Below are 23,520 nucleotides of genomic sequence, written 5' to 3' on the forward strand. Positions count from 1 at the left end.
ATGGACTGACCCTGATTTTTGCTGTTTTAGAGGCTCAATATTACATCAGAAGATTTGAATAATTAATGGAGTTTTCCTGTTGCCATATGTGTGAATTACAGACAGCTCATATCACAATTTGCAGTAAATACTAATGAATCCTAAGATTTTTTTTTGTTTCCAAACAATGAGCCTATACTACTACTAGCTATGTTATGGTGTTAATAACTGAACTAATAAAGTTAAAATCAATTAGCCTTCATAATGGCAGTCCTATTGTCAATTGGTATTTGGTTGTTTGTAGAATCTTTATCTTTCAGGTCAGTTCATTTTCTAACTTGTTTCTTCGTGTTTTTATCAAACCAGTGGTTCTTTATTCTTGTTTGCCAGTAGTTTTTAATTGCAGTTGTCTAGATAGAATATCATGAATGCTGCCTTCGAGCAAACCCCACAGTCACTGTCAGTATAGTAGGAGTGCTGGGGCTTTTTATCTAGAAACTCTCTAATCTTCTTCCTCGGTGCTGTCTGGAGGCTTGGCTGGCCCAATACAACATCTATGTCCTGCGTATGTTGAACAGCTTCATACTCTTTCTTTCTTTTTCCTCTTTCTCGCTCGCGCTCTCTCCTCCCTGTTGCTATGGAAACAGGGCCGGCCCAGGTGGAGGAGCCACTTGGCTGGCGTCTTGTCGGTCACGTGTGGGGGAGGAGGAGGAGGGGGTGTGTGGTGGTGGTGGTGGTGGTGGTCGGGGAGAGTGAGTCTGAGGAGGATGAGGAGCAGCAGCAGGAGCAGTGGAGAAAGTGATATCTCTACATGCACATTAACAACGGCCACTTCAGGGAAACGACGAGCCGCTCAGTCCCGTGATTTCCTCCTTGGTTACCGCTCGAGAGAGAACTGACACAACTGACGGCGGCGGCGTGATTTGTAACCGGCGGCGTCCAACGGTCCAACGGTCAACTTGCATTTAAAAAAAAAAAAGAACGAGTCTTGTATTTTAAAACGGGCGGAAACGATGTCGTTTTTGGACGTTTTCTGGAGGTAAACGCGTCTGGGACCTCTCTCCACTGTGACTGGTTCTGGTTCGCAGTCTTTTTTCTGTGTCGTAGTCTTTAAATTTTTTATTTTATTTTTTGTTTTTACCCGGGGTTTGGTTTGGTGGAAGGCGCATCCTGGATGTAGCTTGATGATGATGATGATGATGGACTTGTAGCGTTGACGCCAGTGCATCATTAGTACCACTCTCTCGGAGACGGGAGTCTGTCTGGGAGGCAGGAACACCCGTGGCAAAAACGATGCATCACGGGAGTCTGATCATCTGAACTTTGAGCAACAATTTCATGTGGGAGAGACAGGCGGCGGCGGCATGGGAGGCGGCGGAGCTGAGGAGGTAACAGCCTGACGCGGAGGAAAAAAAAAAAAAAAAGAGCCTCCCTCCTCTGCTTGTTTTTGTTGTGAATGTTTGACTCCTCTGTTCGTGGACGACACACGCGCGCACCTAAAGGACCTGGAGACGTACGGGACGACAGTGTGTGTTGTGATGCTTCTTTTCCATCTCTTCTCTGTTGTTGTCAGTTTTGGTTTCTCCAGCAAGATCTGCGCTTCTATCCCAGAAGAATGGCTCGCTTTGAAGACGAACTGTCCAGTCGCTATGGAGGCAGCTGTCCCGCGGGCCCGGCCAGAGGGGCCAGCCGGCAGCCGGGGCCTCTGGGGGGGCAAAGGGTGTACAAGCAGACGATGGCCCAGAGAGCCAGGACCATGGCTATTTACAACCCCATTCCAGTCAAGCAGAGCTGCCTCACCGTTAACCGCTCTCTGTTCATCTTCAGCGAGGATAACATCATACGGAAATATGCCAAAAAGATCACCGAATGGCCATATCCTTCCTGCCCAGTCTTACCCCTCATACATGCCCGCGCCTAATTAACCTAATCTGTTTAAGGTCCCGTTCTTAGCAGCACGGCAAACATGTAGCCTATCTAGAATATGATATCTAAGCCTAAGCAAGATGAAATGGCACAGCCTCAAAGCCTGCAATTCTACAATTTCCAAAGAATCATTTCAATCACTGAAATCTTGAACGTCCACAGTTGGTTCTCCTGTTGTTCCCACAGACTAAAACACAGGGCTGCAGCCACAATTGAATCCTCCATCCATCATTTTTTATTGTGTAAACGTGCTGTTAAAGGTCTTCCTTCACAGAATATCTAAACATTGTCTTTGATGTGGCCCAGCTAGGCAGTCACATATGAGGCTTGGAGTCCTTTCTTTAATGAGATCAGTTATTACTAAAAGGAGGAATAAAGGATCTTTTGTTACACAGACATGGTATCTCATCTTAGACCCTCTCTGGGTAAGGTCAGGGAGATTCTTGTCGCCTTGTTGTCTCTGTTGTTTGTGCAGTTGGTCAAAACAAGCATGAATTTTGTTAGAGTATTAAGTACATCAAGGCCTGGATTTAAAGTCCATAGACTTAATGACATCATGGTGGAGGTTTACTTGCCAGACACCTGTGTCAGTGGCATATAGGCTGTAGTCTGCAGATGGTGCTGTCCAGAGTGCTGAACTCCCAGCAAACAGCAGGCTGGCCTCAGCATCAAGGCGGTGGCAATCTGCATGGGTGTGACACCGAACAAATAAGCCATAGCAATAAAATGCAGCAGATGCATTTCAAATGAGCTGCCGGTTCGTTTGTAATTGATTTAGTTTGCAGTGAATGATTTTGTGAGTGTGGCGGCCACCTGTTGAACTTAGTGTATCGACTCACCAACAAAATAACTTCTCACTGGTGTATATTTGGATACTTTTGTAAAGAAAAGTCAATGTTAAATACCTCATATGGTAATGAGTGTTAGAGGTGTTGCAATTAATTCACATTTGTGTAATAGCCTCCATTACTTAAGTCACTGCTTGATTACCCCCCGGTGCTGAACAAACATTTATCATGCTTTGATGTCGTATTGCCTTACTCAGTCTTTATCCTGATGCGGAGCAATCATGACAGCGCCAAAGGATGATCTATTGTGGCCCAAAGCAGCTGGAGCCCATTGGCCGGCTGTCTTTCCTGAGGATGCCCTCCTCATGGCAGAGCAGGAACAGCCCTGAGGGCAAATTGGGGTGGTAGAGCTAATGACAGCAGCGGCGCTCTGCAGGGATGTTGAGAGACCCAGTAATCTGTACAAATCTGTGAATTATTTCATGAAAGAAGAAGTGAGGGCACTGCATAATGACGAGGATCCCAATAGGCAGAGATGATAACTGTATTTTTTATGGGCGAGGATGTGTGAACTTGTCCTACAACTGGTTGACATTGCAACTCCAAATCTGCACGTCAAATTCAGTCACTTGTAATAAGAAACAATAGTCTGTGAACTCAGCATTGTAATTTCCTCCGTGGCTGTGGCGGGATCTTGTGTTTGCCATGTAAGTTCATCAATCCTCTTCAAGTATTGCTATGCCCCAATTTCAAAATGTAGAGTGTAGTTAATACATGGGCTGCATAGTTAATTGAAATATACCCAAACTTGCCATATGGCCAATTGCAGTATCCCAATTACAGGGCCTGCCTCTGGGTAAAATGTGTCAAATGTGGAAATGATTCCAACTACAATATCTGGAAAAATAAGTTCGGTATGCAAAAAAAAAAAAAAGTTACGCATATCATGCAGCTCTAGTAATTACTGTATACTTATCTAGTAGATAGAGTCACTTTTTTTGCAGTGAGTAATTGTAACATCGCAGTATGTTTTCAGATGAGTCCACCTTGTCGGATTTCTTTAAGAATGGCACATGTGCCAGGAAAGAAAAGAAGACATTACTCTATCAGAGCCTTAAAATCAGCTGTTTATGGCTTCCACCTCTCTCTCTCTCTTGCACTTCCTCCGCCGTCCCTTCAGGAAAATAGAATTAGGGTCAAAAAGTGTATTTACAACACACCCATGGGTGCATAGATAGGCGCAAATGAATTTGCTATTTTAACAAATTTGGGTGATGAATGGGTATGACAACTGAAATTGGTCTGAAACTTTAAACTTTATTGCCAGGTGTAGGAGTTAGCCCTCAGGTATCTAGTTTGAAGGATAGACCAACAGACACCAAGCAACAAATCAGCTGCAATGGGTTCATTGCCAGTCATGGTTTTGACAAGTTAAGGATGTTTTATTTGTTAACATTGGAATTTCATCTGATGTTTTTATGTATTTGGTTTGTTATTTGCATGGTAATTAGACTGTGAATTTCCTGTCCACACATGTTCCTTAATGCTCTTACTCCATTTGAGTACATGATCCTGGCCACCATCATCGCAAACTGTATTGTGCTGGCTTTGGAGCAACACCTACCGGCCTTAGACAAAACACCAATGTCAGAACGTTTGGTGAGTACACGACTCCTCCTTATTTCCTACTGTGCAGCTCTTCATGTTCTAATGGTGTAGAAAAGATAAAGACCTGTAGCCACTCACAGTGACGCTTTGCTGTTATTTTTGTCCTGAGACATTTTTGTGTGTTTTGTGTCTTTGATTTCTGTTTATAAGAAATAATTGTAAAATTGGCTCCAGTTTGCATAGCAGCTCACAGAGGTGGTCTGGTTGTTTTCAGCTGCAGACTCTGACTGCTGCAGTGAAGTAATGGACTTATGCTCTGCTTAATCCAATATTTCCCCTTTTCTCTTCCATTTGTTCATGGACTTGAACAATTCAGAGCCAGAATACACCGAGTGAAAATAACGTGTTTTAATAAGAGCTGAGAATGTGCAGCACGTTTGACGCTGTTGTCTATCATTTGCAAACAACATTTGGAATATGTTATATATTTTGTCACAGGATCCCTCTCAGCAGTGTAGGTTCAGCAGAACCCTGCAGAACTGCCTTTGATCCCCACTGTGTATAATTACCTCTAGTTACCCCTGCTGTGCACTACCCCCCACCCCCAGCTCTCATGTTGAGTGTGTCCATTGAAGAAGTGAGTGCTGCGTGAGCCTTGCTGTCCAATCAAATAGCTGGTGGTGGCAGGTGCAGGGGCAAATGTCACTTCTGAGACCCCGTAGCTCCCAGCTTTCATTGATCTCTCTGAGACGGGGATCCTGTCTGACACGTACACTGTGGAGTTTATGATGATACTAAGTGATCAGACACGTGCTGTCAGTACTGTCCCACAGAGTGATAACATCCTCTTCACAGCATTTTTGTCTTACCTTACCTATATCATTACCTAACTCCAGTAAATGTTCTGCTGAGGAATCCGTGTGCTGACAAATCATTAGCAAAACAGACTTTTGTTGAAAATATATGATTAGAAAATTACGAACATAAACAAGGTTTAAAAATACTTTAGAAATAAATTAAATTATAATAAATATTGACACTGATGGTTAAAAACTCATTATTGAGTTCATTATTATTTTGGCAACCACTGGCTTAAGCAACAAATTTTTATGAAGTGAACAGGGAGGGTGCTCACCAGACTGGTTGGCATAAATGAGGACCATGCGGAGGTGGACCTGTGAATGGAAGGATTACAGTATATGAAAGGGGTTTTGCTCAAAAAACAACTCACTGGTTCATGGTGGCACCAAATATAATCCTTACGATTTATCTTGTGGACAGGGAGCCTGCATGTGTCCCAGTCGATGATTTGGTGCATGTGGTGCACTTACCTTTTCCCCATACTTTTTGACCTCCCAGGTGGAGGATGGAGACTGTTTTTGTAGGGGTGCCAGCCAGGCAGTGTGATGCTGACACTCATGAATATAACGATGGAGCAGTCCATCACCAGCTGTATGCACAAGTTGATCTGGTATGACTGCATAATCCTTACGAAGGACAGTAGGAAATTGCCTCTGTGCTAGAAGGAACCCTACAGGGTCTTGGTTGTGATGGACCCTGATGTTGACATTTGAGCTCTAATGAACAAGAACAGGTAGTTCAACATGATAGATAGACCCTACACACCTCCCAACCTCTTTCACCCTTACAGCAGGATGAAGAGTCACTAGATGGGATCCTGGTTGGCTGGGGAGCCACTGGCCGCTGACTTTTTCATATTTCAGCCATCTATGAGCAGCAGCAACTGTCTTTTGCTCTGGAGGAACTGTTAGGGAGCCAGTTCATTTCAAAGACTTAAACTAATCCACATTGTCATATTGTTAACTGATGTGACAATGTGGATTAGTGCGTTTCCTCACTATAATAGCACATTGTTTCGACGTCTGGTGTGTCTAGACACTATGGTGTATCAGCTAGTGTATCTGATGTCCGATTAGGATTAGAGTGACATAACTGTGTTAACATTGGGACATACGAGCATAATGTCATTTACTGATAGTAAAAGATGGCAGGTTGCTGCTAGTGTTTATGAGCCTGTTTAATTTTTTTTTTCAGTAGGTGTGGAAGATCTTTAATTGAGTTGGATTTTAGTAAAATGGGAATTGAAGTTCCTTCTGGTAAGACGTTGCTCAGTGTACTGTATTTATGAAAGGTAATAATGGATGTATGGTATCTAATGTGCTGCTTTTGTTGACAGTGTGGGGGAAGCTGTAACGTTTTTCTATCTGGTTCAGTCTACAGAGCCATCGCGTTATTATTTCATAATCTTATTAAGCACAGGCACAGCTCATAACCCTTGGCTACAAATGCAAGCAGTTCCACTGGTGAGCGGCTGGAAATCATTCCAGTAAAAACTGTTTTAGTAATGGATCTTTGTGTTTGTAGGCTAAATATGCACTTGCATGCATCTTATATGTGGACAACGCAACGCCAGCACCTTGTTGGATAATATTACATTGTGTTGCGAGATGAAACATACAAAAATGTAGTATCAAACTTATAGTTGCCTAAATGATCACAGTATTCATCAGTATTATCACAGTTTTGTTAAAATACACTGAAAATGATTCATAATAGTAAAAACAATGCTGCATGTGCACTCTGTAAACAAGGGGTACCGGTAAGCATTTTATTTTCATGCTATAATATGTTTCAGTCACAGATGCTGTAGACACACCTGTCACTTTCCCTGCATGGTGCTGTTAAACCAGAAACACTGGTGACATTGAGCTCAGGGGGCACAGCTTAGTTTCTCTCTACTGCCTACTGTCTGAGCTCTGTGGTTTACCCACTTAAAAAACACTTACACCCACTGACTTTGGTCTAGTATGATTTTAGAGGCTCCATGACAGCCCTGTCACTGGTCCTGCCAAACCCACGTTGCTCGCCGCGTCTGAGAGACGGTCGCTGGTTGATGCTGACAGAACCTAACATGAGATTAATTAACCACGGTAATCAACCACGCCGGTGATAGTGATAGCCACAATTTAAACAGTAATACTAGCCGACTGGCCTTTCTGTCAGGATATAGCATGAAACTGTTTCTGCTTCATCTCTAGTGGCCAAGGAAGAGTCAGGTTCAACTTTTTGCTGAGTCATCAGAGGAGACTTCATTTTTTCCTGTAGTACTAATGTTAGTCTGAATACACCGTTACTTTGAGAATTATAAACAGGATATCTAATGCAATATCTAAAATTGATGAATGCTGATTTAAAATCAACAAAGATGTAATCAAAGAGGCAGAGGGGAACAATCCCATTTTCAGTAGTTTTTGCATTGGCAACAAAAGTCACGTACAAACTAACATTCTGCTGGTATGTGTCTTGCTTCTTCTAACAGCTTTTATTTTTACATCACTTTCATAGGTGTCCCTGAATGTACCATCGTCAGAGAGTATGACCAGACACTGAAAAGAATGTGTTATTTTTGCTAAGTGATTTGAAAGATTTTGTGTATTGAACTGATCAAATACATTTGGGTAATTTGTGGTGAAGCACTGAATCAGTCATCCGCTGATATGATTATTTGGCTTAAACAGAGTCAAAGAGAAAACTGCTAAACATCAGAGTGGCCTGTTCAAACATACTCTCATACTTCTTCTGTTACTGTAGGAGACATTCAGGTCTGAAGCTGCATTTAAAGATTTTAGTTGTCAGCATCTAATTTGACTTACACAGCCAACTAGTAACTCCTTACTATAATCTCCCTTTTTTCCTAACAGGACGACACAGAGCCCTACTTTATTGGAATATTTTGTTTTGAGGCTGGCATCAAGATCATCGCCTTGGGCTTTGCCTTTCACAAAGGCTCCTACCTACGTAATGGCTGGAATGTAATGGACTTTGTGGTGGTCCTAACAGGGTGAGTAGCACTAGCCTAATGGCTTATACAGCTCCTAAGTGACAGAGCTGATGGGCAGCAATGATTAATGAAAGGAGGGGATAGCTCTGCTCTCCTTCTCTCTCTCTGTTGTGTATGTGTGTGTGTATGTGTTTGTGTGTGTTTTACATTTCTAATGATCAGTGGAGGCTAGCCATTACAGATGGCAGGGTGTTTTCTGTTTCCTTCCTGTCTGAATAAATGGAGTCTTAAGGTGGTATTGTCTCCATCAGATGTGCAGAGGGAGATCCATTTACACACAACCGTGCAGAAGATTAGTGCAACGCTGAAATATTTTTGCGTTGCACCAGCACTGATAGAGAATTGATGAAAAACCATTCAAATTGTTTCAGGCAGTAGTTTTTTTTATTGGACCCAAAGGGCACGACACAGGCTCAGAAACAGCTGACATATTAGGTTTTTTATTGTAAAATCCTGCAAAGCTGGCAAAGGCTGGGCTGGTGGAGGCGAGGGACTGACACTGCTTTTAACTGAGAAACATGGACTGTGGCTCGAATCCTCATGAAACTGTGCAACTTGAGTTTGACTGCAGAGGGATTGATAACCTTTTTAAACACAAATGGCCCAATGTAACGAGGTGACAGTTTCCTGGATGTAGCTCTTAAAGGGAAGTTAATGGATCCTTCTGGCCTGGTTCTGGGAGCTAGGGTCGGGTGTTGGACGGCATGTGTTTCTTACCGTGCTATTCCAGACGTCGAATCGCGTAAACGGCGCTGGAGACAAAGAGCTATGATCTGTAGTAGTGGTCAACAAACAAGGCATGATGAAGGGGTTTTTTGAGCATATTTATTCCAGGGTAGATGTTGTATTTAGCTTCTGCCTTTACCCCTTTTTCCTTTGTGTCTGCTGTGTTTTCCTGCTTTTTTGTTTCTCTTTTGTTCCCATTTTATGTCTGTAAATGTCTGTGTGTTCATCTCTGCACCAATTCTCATTCAGCATGATCCCATCCCATTGGTTCATTATGGAAGTGGATGTCTGATACTGGGTTGGGTGCAGTGCTCTTACAGTGGGCTAATCCACTATTGACTCCCCCTGAACGTAACTATGATTTGAACAGACAGTTGCTGGCGGTAAAACTAGCATTGGTGGAGTAGAGACACTGGCATAAGAGGGCTTGCCAAGCACTTGTTGTTTGGACAGATCAAGTTAGCGTACTCAGGGTAAAGCCTCTCACTTTACTCTGAGTGCAGGTGGTGTTGAAATATATAGGTTTGAGTGTCAGCATCCATAGTAGGCCGCCAGAAATATCTGTTTAAAAGAGACAGGGTGTGGATGATGTCAGGGGGACAGGAGAGATGAGGCGGATCAGCGGATGTAAAGGAACAACTGACAAACAAAAGGGAGGGAAACACAGCAGACGCAGTGGGAAAGGTGGAGAGAGTCAACAACCGTGGCTTTATTAGTTTTTTGCAAAAGTCTGGAGAATCTGCTCATTGTGGCCTGATAAATTGCCTTGGCAGGTAATGACTGACCACAGCAGGCACATGGATTCTGTATCTTTTCCTACTGGATCCAGGTTTTCCAGATTAATCTCTGAAAAGCAGCTGTTTTTGCATGCAGACTTGTGCAGTACAGACTTGTAAAAGTGTTGAGTTTTTATGGTTATCTGTAGTAAATAATAACCTTAAAAATTGAGCTTATGATTAATAAATACTGTATTATTGCCAAATATGCCAAAATCATGAGCCAGTTTCAACCCCTACAGCATCATTCAGTGTCAACTGAAAACAGCGACTGGTAGAAGGAGAAGAGCAGAGAGAGATACCTCTAACTGGGCTTTCTCTTCCTGGTATGTCTACTTGAGTATGGAAATGTTGTACTCCACAGCCACGTGAACATCTGGCAGTCTGTCAACAGCATATGAGTACACTGGTACACTTTCATTGGTACATTTGTCCGTGGCTCCAAAAAAAAAAAGACAGCTCTAGTACAGTATGCATATTTGAGGGGAATGCAAAGGAGTTGTGGTGGGCGGTGTTCAACTGATTGAAAGCAGGCCAAATTATTGCCAGGGTGAATTTCTTTTATACCAGTACAGTCTTCTACTGTACTGACCTTGTTCTCTTTGCTAGCAGCTGTTGTAGTGTTGTAAACAATGTGCTCCATCCATTTCAAACCACTTGAAACTTGTTACCACGTCAACTCAATTTAACCTTATACCCCTGCAAGTAAGCACAAAATCTGCCTCAACAGACTGAGCCCCTCTCTCTTCTGTTCAGGGTAGGAAATGGACATATTCATCTTTGCCCAAAACAGAACTGGAGGTTAAACTGGAGGGTTGGGGGGTGGGGGCTTGTCTTGTCCGTCAATAACCTCATATCACACCAGTATTTTTATCCTGGTGAATCTAGCATAGCATACAGTATGAGTGGCACAGACAGTCTCCATCGGCACTAATAGCCGCAATTAAACATTCATTCCTTCTGCTCCGTGCTGAGTTTAAGGCAGACAGTGAGGGCAGAGTAACAGTAGTCTCGCTCGCCAGACCCTCCTCCAGAGAAGAAGGGAGTAACAGTGATTTCTTCAGAGCATCAGGGCAAAAGTGAGATACAGTATCCATAAATCTGTTATTGTCATTTATCTGCTGCTTCTCTGAGGCTATGTTCATGCAGACATGCTGTGCAACTTTCTCATCATTCAGCATCAGTGTTGTCAGTGCTTTTAAAAACATCATGAATGTTGTCATAGCTCATTGCCAAAACCTACTGAAAGGAGTTTACATATCTGTTAAGCATGATTAAAGAAAAGGAAGCCTCAGAGCCTTCTTCGTGAGAAGATAGGCTGTGGCTTGATAAGGGCCCTGCTCTGCAGATTTTGTACATTTTAGTAGTATCACATGGCTGACATGTTGTTTTTGTCGGTGGCCTGTTGCTCGTCAGCACAGTGAACTAGGTGGGGGGCTGGGCTACATTACCCAGCAGCACACACAGTGCTTCTCTCAATTGCAGACAAAAGTGTTAACTGCAGGTGATCAGTGTTAAGGTGATTTGTGGCTTGGAGCACAGTGATGGGTGGAAGATCAATTGGTGCATCTCTAAACCAAATTTGTTATTGGATATTTAACTGATTGTTGCAGCACTCGGTAAAACTGACTCTCTCTAATGAGATACAACTGCTGTAATGTTGACTTCCTCCCAGCAGTTGATTGTACTGCTGAAATGATGCATGTCCTACACAATATCACCATTTAGTTATTGGTTTTGGAAACGCTCGGTAAGCTGAAAGTAATGCTGCCGGACCTGTTCACTCTGTCAACTCTGATTGTCTGTGGCTAAGTAAACAGAGAGAATCCCTTGGTATTGGATGAGAAAGCTAGTACGGGAATAGTGTTGTTGGTGTGGGGGGATGGAGAGATGGAGAACAGTGGTGGATGTTGGTGGGGAAGGGCGGTGGTAGTGGTGGAGGATGCTGTTACACTGCAGAAAGTCCCTGGGCGCTTGCTGGTTCCACCAGGGGATAGCCTGGCCTCTCTTACATAATGATACAGAGATTTATTTGGCCCATCTACTGGGGTTTATGTCAGGAACCTCACTGCAATAAACAGAGACTCTGCCAATTCCCAAACCCCTCATCAGTGGCCCAGCCCCACCCACTGGAAGTCAGGGAGCCTTTGTTCCTGTTGGCAGAACAGACAGGGAAGCAGTCCATGCAAATTGTGATAAATGCCATCTATGTACCAGAACGATGCAGAGATCTGTGTGTGTGTGTGTTTGCATATGCCTCCATAGGGATTTATCCTAAGACCATTGTTGTTGTATGTTCTATCCCTAAAGCATTAGTGTCATAAATGCTCTAAAGCAAACACTGCAATTTAGATGTTTTTTCCTTCCTTCCAGGCAGTATCACTGGATTTACATTCATTTGACCCGTGTGAAAAATTTTATTAAAGTAAAATTTAATTACCTAAGTTGCCCATAAGATCTGCAGCTCATCTGAGGTAATTTATTTATTTTTTATGCCAATTTCCAGACACTAAAGACACAAATTGAGCGGCAACTCTACATTTAAAATCAATGTAAATGGTGCGAATGGAGCATCTGGTGCGTCAGGAGCGTCTGAAACGGTGCAAATATAGTTGGAAAAATGTAACTTTTCATGCAACATCACGCCTTCTGATTGGCTCACCTGAGATGGATATTAATACCAATTCTCACTACACAAACAGCAGCTTGAATTTGTATATTTAATGTTTGTTCTTCTTCACAGTTTGTCCATTTAGAACACAAAACTATGTCATGAGCATGGCTTTGATCTTTACTGTCCTCCTCTGTTTTCATTAGTAGGGCTGGGCATTGCCACGGATGTCCTGAATCAATTCAATTCTGATTCACAAGGTCCCGATTCAATTTGATAATAATTTAATCACAGACATTTCTATAACATTGCCAATTGTAATGAAATTGTAGTGGTAATTCTAAAGTGCAAGTGCATGATTGGCATTTGGAAATCAATCAATGCACCTTAAATGTCAATATGAAAACTTGTTTTTATTATTTCTCTTGAATGACATGTGCTTTAGTGATCAGATCTCCAAGCGTGAATGGAAAATACTTTTTCTGCATTTGCATGCAAAAGGCAGACATTTGTCTTTGCTTACATGTGCAGAAAAACAGGTAGGCCTATGTTAAAATGACAAATCATAACACAACCCAACAAAACACATTTAAAGGGATAGTAGCATTTTTTTTTAAAGTGGGCTTGTATGATCTACAAATAGCCCCTAAGTACTTTAATTGCAGTAGCAGACTCTCTGCACTCCTCCTGTTAGCAACGCCAGCCCATAGCCCTGCCCAGAGATTTACAACATACATTGTTGTGAATGGACCCAAAGAAACGGCCTATTTTCACGGCCTAAAAGAGGTTTTACCTGAAAAAAAAAAACACAGTTCCATTGTTCGCTATAATATAATTTTTTCCAGCCCCTCAAAGTGCAGGAAAAACACAGTTTTTATTTGGACCTAACCAACTGCTGATCGGCAGGCGCTAACCCTGGGCCGGAGGGATACGTGAGTTGGTTAGGTCCAAATAAAAACTGCGTTTTTCCTGCACTTTGAAGGGCTGGAAAAAATTATATTATAGCGAACAATGGAACTGGGGGTTTTTTTTCACGTAAAACCTCTTTTAGGCCGTGAAAATAGGCCGTTTCTTTGGGTCCATTCACAACAATGTATGTTGTAAATCTCTGGGCAGGGCTATGGGCTGGCGTTGCTAACGGGAGGAGTGCAGAGAGTCTTCTACTGCAATTAAAGTACTTAGGGGCTATTTGTAGATCATACAACCCCACTTTAAAAAAAATGCTACTATCCCTTTTAAGATACATGTCATTTACACAATGATACAATAAGCTGCAATACAAATGAGTACCAGGTGCTTGATATTTAGGGCTGAGCTGGGTTTGGGAGAAAGAATAAATGGATGATAGATATAAAGTGCTGTGTACTGAGGTATTAGGCTGACTCTAAAAAAAACAAATATATATATATTGATATATTGTGTGTGTATATATATACACGTCACCCTGTCCTTACTGACTAAGGTATTTTATGGCAGGGATTTGGAGCAGCTCTATGCGCTCATCTGACCAGATGTCTTTCTGACAGTTTCACACATCCAGAGGAGAGTGTAAAAGACACATATTACAAGATTGATGTCAGGTTTTTTTTTTAATGAAGAATGATTTGAATCAGAGAGTCTAGCAGTATGTGTGTGTAATTATGTCTGATCTCTGTCAGTGCACTTGTGTGGATGTATTTTTGTCAGTGCCTATATGTATGTCAGCTGAGGGTGATGAGTGTATAAGTGAGGGTTATTTACAGGTTGTGAGGGCCCATGTGCAACCAGTCTCCGCCACTATGTGTGTATGTGGATGGGAGCGGCCGGGGCAGCCATGATTGAATTGGAGCTGAGCAGGCTGACATGATAACCATAATTGAAGGGCCAGATGGCGGTTAGAGGGCATTACTACAGCGCTCTGCACATCTTATCAGTGTCACGCTACACTGACAGGTTGAACCATGTTGTCAAGGTAGACACCAAATCACTCGTATGGAGCGCATGCAGCTGAATGTACACACACAGTCCATGAACATGCATGTACACACGTACACATATACTGTATCAACAAATTACCTTTCCACGATGATCACGTTCATTTCCTGCAGGATGTGCTGTTTTGAAAGCCCACAGTAATTAGTTGTTAGCAGTGAGTCACTGACTATGAGCATCCAGCTTATAATTGTAGTGCTGATCAATGGATCAATGGCAGCAGAGCTCAGGTGTTCAGGAAGCTTGTTCCACAGGTGAGGAGCAGAGGAACTAAAAGCTGCTTCACCTTATCCAAAATGTATCATTAAAGTTCACCAATTAACACAGTAGCATGTTCTCTTCTCAAACCAGTCCCTCCAGAAAAACATGATTATGTGATCGCATAATTTAATGCATAATCAGCCAAAGTCCGCACATTTATGCAGGGGCTGCATTTTTTCAGAGACGCCGCACTTTTGCCGCATAAATTGCAGAATTCCACGCAAAATGCGTGGGATATGCGGGACATGCACGATTTCATAATCCCCGCGTTTTCGTTGCAAAAAAAGTCACATATATCTTATTTGAAAAATGTTGCGTTTACTTCACACAAGAGCAGCCATTTTCCTCCTGTTGCCTTGGGAACATTATGAAGCGATGTCATCGGAAAGCTGCAAACCCCGCGAAAAGACATGATGAAGTCCACGAATAAGTCTCATTTGTTTTTGCCAACAAAAATAAGCGCAAAAGACTGAGCAAATAGCTACCTCTGTAAAACAGGAAGCACACATTTTATTTTATTGTTTAATTTATTCATTTTTACAGAAGTTGTAGCGTATTCTTTTTGTAAGTTTGAGCCATGTGTTTATTATGGTCTGAAACAAAATAGCACTTTCTGTGATGAAGTATGCTTGCTTATCATAGGAAGTCATTAGAATAGAAATGACTCTTTACAAGTAGCCTAGTGAGAACAGAGTGTTGGGGGAGTCACTTTTTTTTTTCCTATTCATCAAACTGCAGTTTTTGCAAGTTCCTGCAATTTTTTGCAAATTACCACAATTTCATTGCATAAAATTGCATAAATATTTTTTTATTTATCACAAAAAAACTCCAAATTCAACCTGGGGCTCTAAAAAGAAAATCTTCAGAATCCATCATTTAGAGCTAGGAAACTAGAGCCTCAAGTTGAATTTGCACGGAATTGTTCTTTAATCTTGTGTTTTTGTTACATTATGAATTATCACAATGTATTTATGTTTGGTAACCTTGATTTGACTTCAGTCATTTCTTAGAAAGTCATTTTTCATAAATCCCAAGAAAGGGGGGAGTGAACTGTGCTGGGCAGCTGGCTGTTATTTATATATACATGAGAGGGGAGAGTGACAGTCATGGCATCTGCACAGGAAGAGAGCGATATTTTTGGTCCGTCTGCCTCTTCTACAGTACGACAGGCCTCTCTCTCCCAGTGTGATTATTAAAAATTGACAGTGGATGTTTTACATGGAAGCTTCCGTCAACTGCCATCGTAGCACAGCTGGAAAGAGGTTGACCTGTCTGCAGCCAATAACAGCAGCAAAGTACAGCAACAAAATAGTCAGAGAATACAATTGTAGAATTGTTTTCCTATTATGTGCTACTTAGGTCTTAGGTTTGCAGTGAGTCCTGTCACATTGTGCATGTCATATTTATAACTGAGATTGGGGAAGCTGTCAGTGAGGGATAAGGTGATCAGACAGGAGTTAACAAACCCCTTACTTATCTGATCGGTAGTTGATTGATTTGATATCTGCTGCCGTTGACAGCTGTGGGCTCATGATGGCCAAGGTGAGCTGGAACCTGGAGCTCCTGTTTCACAGCTTTTCAGGCGATGAAAATAATGATTTGTTGTGCTTAAATGTTAAACTGAGAGATTTTGACAAGTGTTTTCACCAGCTGTCTGTTCATCATGTGACAACTGCGGAGCTGACTGACATTTCCTTGATTGAACTGGCTGCACCACACCATATGACATGAACACGACATATTCCTGTTACAGTTATGGTTCAGATACCACACACTTTTAAGGGGGAATGTATTCTTGTGTGGTACTAAATCCATATTTGATGTTTAATCAATGTGCCGTAAGTTTCAGTACAACTTTGACCATTTCCTTTGTTCTTGGTTCTTCAATCGCTTACAATGTATAGAAACATCAATCATAATATGAACGAGATATCTTATTTTATGGACATATGTAGGAAATTCAGAATTCAACATTCTCCTATTTTTGGTAAGTTGTGTTCAGGATCATGTTGGCATTCAGATGGAAGGTTATTTTATGGACATTGGTACTGTTTGTTAAACAGACTGTTATCTGTTTTATTTGGCGATGCCAATCTGCCCCCTCTCTTCCTCTTTCCCTTGTTGTCTGCACAAGCAAGAACGCCCCCTGTTGCTGACTGGCTCAAATTGTTGAGTCACTTTGTTTCCTATTTACAGAGGCAGTGCTGTTTAGAAACATATTATACACAGAACAGGCAGCGAGCCAATTGTGCAGAGATATTCACTATTTAAAGTGTTCATTCTGTTACACACAAGGGCTCAACCTACTATTGACATAAGAGACAGTTCAATTCCATCCTACTCTGACACCATTACCCTTTTGAACATGCCATCAACTGATCATGCTGCAAATCACATGTTTGAGCAGAGTGTTTGGGGAAGAGGCTGGACTTGTGTCCCGCCAGGCAGGTCTGACCTCTACCATGTTCCAATAAGATGTAGGGAGTTGCTAATAAGAGCATATATCTGCCTCCCTGTGCTCCCACCCAGATCAATACTGTATTGAGCTGAACACAGAGCGAATACATTCACTCCAGCACTCCTCTTTGTAGCCAACTGGATCCAAACAGCTGCTGCAGGATTTATGCAGTGGCTCATTCATACATCGCAGATCAAAGCCTGCCTCACATAGCTTAGGATAGCTCTACTCTATGTGTGATGGTAATATTTGAGTAGAATGTATAATTTTTTAGTAACTTGCACAACAGGAATAACGTGGCTCTATTTTATGCTTTTATGGTACTTTTTCACCCAGGGAATCATAAATTGAAAAAAGAAAATGAAAAAGAAAGAAAAATTGAATAATTGATAGTCAGTTCTCTTTTTTTAGGAGAAGTTTCTCATGAATCTAATTGATACATCACAACTGCCCCCGAAAAAATCTTATTAAAATCATTCCAGCCTTTGAATCTAAAAGCCACAACTCAGCATCTTTGCTCCATTTGAATTTAGAATGAGGTCAAGTATTGTGACTGTTCTGACTGTGAAGCTTGAAGACCCTCTGTTTCTTGCTGTTGCAGATCAGGTAGTGGTTTCTGTTTCTTTTCATTTATGTCTGTTTTTTTTCTTTCTTTTTTTCTAACTAACATTTACCTTTCTTCAGAAATTACAATTTTATCCTTGAACCTCTGTGTCTCTAGGTAGATTGCGTTTTTTGATTACCGTACTTACTAATCACTTGTAGACATGAAACTACCGCTGCCGGCTTCACCCTATTTCATGATTATACCAGAGAGTTAGCATTACTGTGAGTGATGACAGTGATGAATTACTTTGACTTAATTTGACTCGTTTTGACTTGTTGGGTGTTTATGTTGAACAGTGTCAAAAGTACTGCTTCCTGTGAAGCAGGAGGTTTACCTTGTTTGATCATGAGCTGCATTTTAACCCATAAGAGAAAGAACACAGTTGTTTCCCCTCTTGAGGTCTGAAAGCACAGTGACTGACTTGAACAAGAAGTTATACTCAGATCCCCTACTTCATTATCGGGGGGATTGACACTGCTAAAGATGTTTATCAATTTGTGCTCCAGGGTGTTAATGCTGAACAGTGTCAAAAGTCATTATTGTGAAGGGTACGGATGCCATTTGATGATATTGGTTCATATTCTCCCAGGCAGTCCTAAATTGAGTGCTGATCATGATAAAGCTTTTATCTTGTGTCATAAATACAAATCACCACAAATGAATATGAAGCAGATGCTGAATACTGCAAATAAGACTATGACTGACATGTTTATAACAACATTCGCAAATTACCAATCAAAAATGGTAACCTGCAAGAGACATCAAAGCAAGCACCACTGACACATTACCAACTTCTAGCTACTACTGTATATCTCATAATTTGTTCAGCAAGACAGAATTATATTAGCATTTATTTGGAGTTGCATTTGTGTTCACCCGATTAACTCAGTTTGTGTTTGTGTTGTGTGAGAAAAATTGAAAGAGAGTGAGAAAAATATCTGGCATTTTAGCTACTAAAATGCTCACTATATTCTCTAGGTAGTTGCTGTATTTGGTTCTGGGCATCTAGTGCAGAGGAGCGGAGGAGAAGAACATTTACCAGTTCTTGCTCTTTCCCTAACCTTGTTCTGGGAGTCTTCTTTGTATGACTGTTTGTGAATTTCACCAGTGGTTCTCATACATGAACCAGTGAAGTGGATGATGCCCCAACTCCATCAGCATTCATTCTCTGAGAATGTTTTTCATACAAGCAAAATTGGAAACAAACTCATTACTCAAATATCTAACTCAATCATATAGAATCAGAAATAAAATTGTGACCTTGTGAATCGGACTCAGTTGATTCAGGAAAGCGCTGGCAATACCCAACCCTGACAGACACTGTTGAGTGTATTTTCATATCACCCTTTTTTTTTAAACAAGTATTGTCACTCTGGTGAATCTATTCTGGGCACTGAGAGCAGCCAGCCATTCAGGTGTTCAGAACAGCTTCAGTCATGCAAAGAGGGTTATCACAATCTAGATGATCCAGACGCAGGATCCTGTGGACCTTGTGATGATGGCTCTGTGGTTGGAGCTAATGCACAGTTGCACACATCTGCCTTAAAGCTCTTGGAGAAGCCAGACTGTGGCGTTTGTACAGTGAGCTCTTCTCTAATGAGCCTCTCTCTTAAGAAAAAGGCTGGAACAAATAAATGAATAATTGAGTAGGTTTCACTGTGGATGAATTAGCCCAGTTGCAGAGTGCATTTTATCCTGTTTGATAAGCACTGTGCACAGTATTGCTCCAGTGTACATTACCTGAGGTACATTATATGTTCTACTTTGAATTAAATATTGTAAAATGTCTATTTTTATCTGATATTTTGCGCTGAAATAGGATGGAGTGTTAATCCAAAACAGAATATTTCCCTATGAAAACAGTTTTTCAGTCAGACAATCCAGGATTTAGTCTCCGGGATACAACCTCAATTCTTTTTTTTCTAATTGTTTGTCTCTTCTTCACTACAAATGACCTGTGATGACGTACTTAAAGATATAGAGATCGCATCACTGGTTCTTTATGAGAAATGCAAATAGCAGGTTTGTTGTCTATTTTAAATAACTCCCACTGTTTCTCATTATAGTGCATACAATGCCCAGCTGGGGACCTGTGCGTGTCTGTCACACATACCACATACATAAGGCATGTATACTTAGGCATAACATCATTGTAAACAAATCCAAAATGTCAATATATTTAATTATAATTTTGCTCCTAAAATGGAAATATTGTCCTCCTCCTCCTATACTGTTGTGAGCCTGCCTGTTTTTCTCAGCAGCGATCTACAAGAATTTTGCAGATTTGTGGCTTTTTACTGTAGAAGGTTTATTGCGCATAATTTTAGTAACTACAAATGTAGTTCATGTCAGCAAGGGTAATCTTTAGGTTGTATTTCACCTCAACACTGTGCTGCCTGTGATGCCCTGTGTGTGTGTGTGTGTGCTGACACACAGACCATAATTGCTCTCCTCCACCTGTGTGGTTATGTCATCGCTACAATGTACTTTGTGTACTGATTATAAACTGCATTTGATCACAGTAATTAGTCACTTGTTCATCTGTTAAATCAAGATGTTTAACAAAATGAATAATAATGGGCCTCCATATATTTTCAAACATTTGCTGCTTAGCCTTTAATATATAGAAAATCATTCCCAGTGGAAAGATTTACAGTATAACATCAAACAACATGATAAAGCCTGAAGGCCTTACTGTATCTCAATTAGAGATGAAGCGGTTACTGGTGTATGTCATGACAAAAATGTTAGATGGTTGGTACCATTTATATCCCACTGTGACTGTGAGCAATTACTGTGGTTAATTACTTTACTTAGTTAATATGAATCATATAAAATGAAAAAAAAATGTTTACAGTGTTGCAACAGACAAACCCAGTACTACTACTGGTCCCTATAGACATACAGTAGATGTTAATGCAAATAATTCACCTGGTAAATCAGTTTCAGGTTGTCTCTCACTTACTTTTAACAACACCAAGACAATACTGATAGCTGTGGTCATTTGAGATATTGTGATCATGATACTACATTGTTTCATGGTGAGCAAAACGAAATGGCCTTAGTGGGAAAAATCTTGTGAGCGACGAGAAAAATCTCGTCACACCCACTGCCAGGAAAGAGATGAGGTGGAGAATGCGTCAGAGCCAGACAGACAATCTCTGCACTGATGTGTTTTCTTTCCGGACTGATGTCTCTGAGACTGCCGATCGATCGATGTCCCAGGAGGTGTTGAAGCCCCCCACTGCATTCCCACCAGCACCACCTCCTCTAGGGAGCTGATTGATCTGAGGGCTGAATGTTGGGGAGGGTCGGGACCCAACAGGCAACCAGGCAACCAGCCACTTCTACCTCCACCTCCACTCGGCTACTGGGCGTGTATCTCTGCATGCTACCTTGCTTGCATTTTCAATCTGAAAAGGAAACCAAGCCAGGAAGCATGCTGCTGGAAGCACTAGCTTGTGGTCGCAGAGCTTGAGTGACTGTGTGTTTATACAGGAGGATCAAATGAACCCATACATCTAATGTATTCTGGCTGAGGGCCACTCCCAGATTGCAAGTCTTGAATAGGCTCTCTCTCCAGAATTGGTTATTTTGCCCCATTCAGCTATGTTATCTCTTTGTCTAGATGCCAGACAGTGATGAGCGTTTATTGAGCATGGTCTGTCATTATGTTAAGCTGATGTTCATTTCATGAATACTGGCTATGGCCCCAAGCTCTGGCTGAACTCAAAGTATTGATCTGCACTTACTGACCATCACAGAAATGGTCCAGCGCAATCTGAACAGAAGGACATATTTCACTTGTGAAATATTGTAGCCCTGTTCTTCAACAGACGTGGAGATAACACCTGTAACCAAATGTAGAGAGAAAAGTGTTCCAACAGTAATTTCTTGCTGCTGTGTGTTTGTTTAGACATCCATGCTTTTTTTTTTATCACGGCTCTGCGCTGGTGACAGTCAGAGTCATGTTGTTTGTCAGGCAGACTGTCCGTCCGTCTGCTGTTCTCATGGACATGATCTCAGTCGTATAAGCAGGTCTTACTAAAAAGGTGTTTGACTGTTTGTCTTTCTGTTCAGAGTGATGTCATGTGACCACATCTCTCTCTCTCTCTCTCTCTCTCTCTCTCCCTCTCTCTCTCTCACTCACACACACACATGAATATACACACATTAGTAGAATAAACAGACATCTCAAGATGAGATCACAGAGCCTCTATGACAACAGTTTGCCTCTCTACACAGGTCAGGTGAGCTTAACAAAGCTCCACAATCATGCAGGCAGACTGCTCTTTTTTTTCTTTTTTAAGTGAAGCAGTTATGATGTTAAGCACTCTGCAGTTATAAAGCTATGATATTGCATAACAGAGCCAACAGGATTGAAACTTAATTGCATCATACCGTCTCAGTGGATGGAGAAAAGTAAGTCGAATGCAGCAGATGAAGGCTTTCTTTATCTGTTAGTTTTGCTGTGGCTACTTTCATAGCAGCACACAGAGATGAGAGTGCATTCAGAAAGTCTTAACACCCTGTCCATGTGTTATGCTGCAGACTTATGCTTTAATTTCCCCCCTCAACAATCACTTATAATGACAAAGTAAAAACATTTAATGGAAAATTAGTAAATTTATTAATAAAAAAAAGCTGAAATATCACATTGACAGAAGTGTCAGAACCTTCAGTATTTAACAGCCTCTCGGTTATTATGGCATGCCAACCTTTACACACCTGAATTTGGGGATTTTCTGTCTGGTCCACTTAAGGACATCCACAATCCCATTGTACTGATCAGCTTTGCCTTAACCCAGGCCAGTCTCACTCTCCCTGTCTCCTTGAAAATCACCCCAACAATCTGATGCTGGTGTGATGCTATTCAGTTCAGATTGCTGGCTTACCTCTGACTTGATCTTTGGACTCATGTCCTCATACCTGTTCAAGAAGTTTATGTGAACTTGCTGTTGAAAATAAGTACCACAAACTATACAAACTATGACGTCCAACAGTTTGTTATTATATGAAACCACATAGGGTTATTTATGTGTCATTTTCAAAGGCTTACTTCTAAGAGGAACCAATGCGCTGGGGGCAGAGAGGGTAGGGAAGTGACGAGAGAAGGACTTACACATTGGTGGTTGTGTTATTTCATATTGACAATGAGAAAATATTAAATTGTAATAACTATTGGTGATCTGATACACCAAGCGAATTGTCCAGATAATATTAAAAGCATTAACATTTTCCCTGACACCATAAAAAGTGTAATTATTGTACTAACAGCAGTAGGACAATAATTTAATTGTTTTTCTTATCTCTAATCTGCTGCATGGCTGCCCTTCTTTTGCACAGATATAATTTGAGTGTGTGCTTACGTTAAGAAACACATAGTCGGGAGAAGAGCATTTGACTCTCACTGAGCCAGTGTTCATCTCCTGGCTGTTTGTCTCTAATGAGATCAGTGGAGCCTCCTTTGTTTCTATGGCGACACCTACCAGTGTTGTCTCTTGGAGAGGCTTCCTCTCTCTGAGCATCTCTCTCTGCCTCCCTCCCTCCCTCCTTCCCTCCCTCCCTCTCTGTCTTTCATCTGTTGATATCCTCCCTGTTCTCTCACAGACACAGTCTTGTCTTCATGTCAAACCCTATGTCAAAGATAGAATTAGTTAACCGTGCTTTGGTATTGAACTTGTTTCCTTGATTGATGTCACCCTAATCATGTAAGAGAAAACCATCAGTCTTGATGTGCAGTAAGGGGTTAATGACAGTTGCTGTACATACATAGGGCTCAGGTTTCGATTTGTTGTTTAACACTGGATCTCAGCCATTGACAGCTCCACTGCTCATTAACAGTTTCTGAACTGCAGTGTTGTTTTTCCTTGGTAAACCAGACTCTGGATAATATGTAGGATAATACTGTACTCATGACCTAGACTCATGCGGATGTTTTTAGGGG

The 23,520-nt window shown here is 41.4% G+C and overlaps 1 protein-coding gene across 1 annotated transcript in view; it reads left to right on the top strand.

Annotated features, from left to right (window-relative positions):
* Positions 1-623: 623 nt before the first annotated feature.
* Positions 624-23,520, top strand: part of cacna1ba (calcium channel, voltage-dependent, N type, alpha 1B subunit, a) — an 85,606-nt gene continuing 62,709 nt past the window's right edge. The window contains exons 1-4 of the mRNA XM_085786359.1: positions 624-700; positions 746-1,853; positions 4,246-4,352; positions 8,024-8,163. Coding sequence (XP_085642485.1) covers positions 1,436-1,853; positions 4,246-4,352; positions 8,024-8,163 — 665 coding nt within the window. The 5' untranslated portion in view covers positions 624-700; positions 746-1,435. The remainder of the gene's footprint in view (positions 701-745; positions 1,854-4,245; positions 4,353-8,023; positions 8,164-23,520) is intronic.

The sequence above is a fragment of the Trachurus japonicus genome, chromosome 9 (assembly GCF_045865225.1).
Source record: "Trachurus japonicus isolate A0001 chromosome 9, Traja_1.0".
NCBI lineage: Eukaryota > Metazoa > Chordata > Actinopteri > Carangiformes > Carangidae > Trachurus > Trachurus japonicus.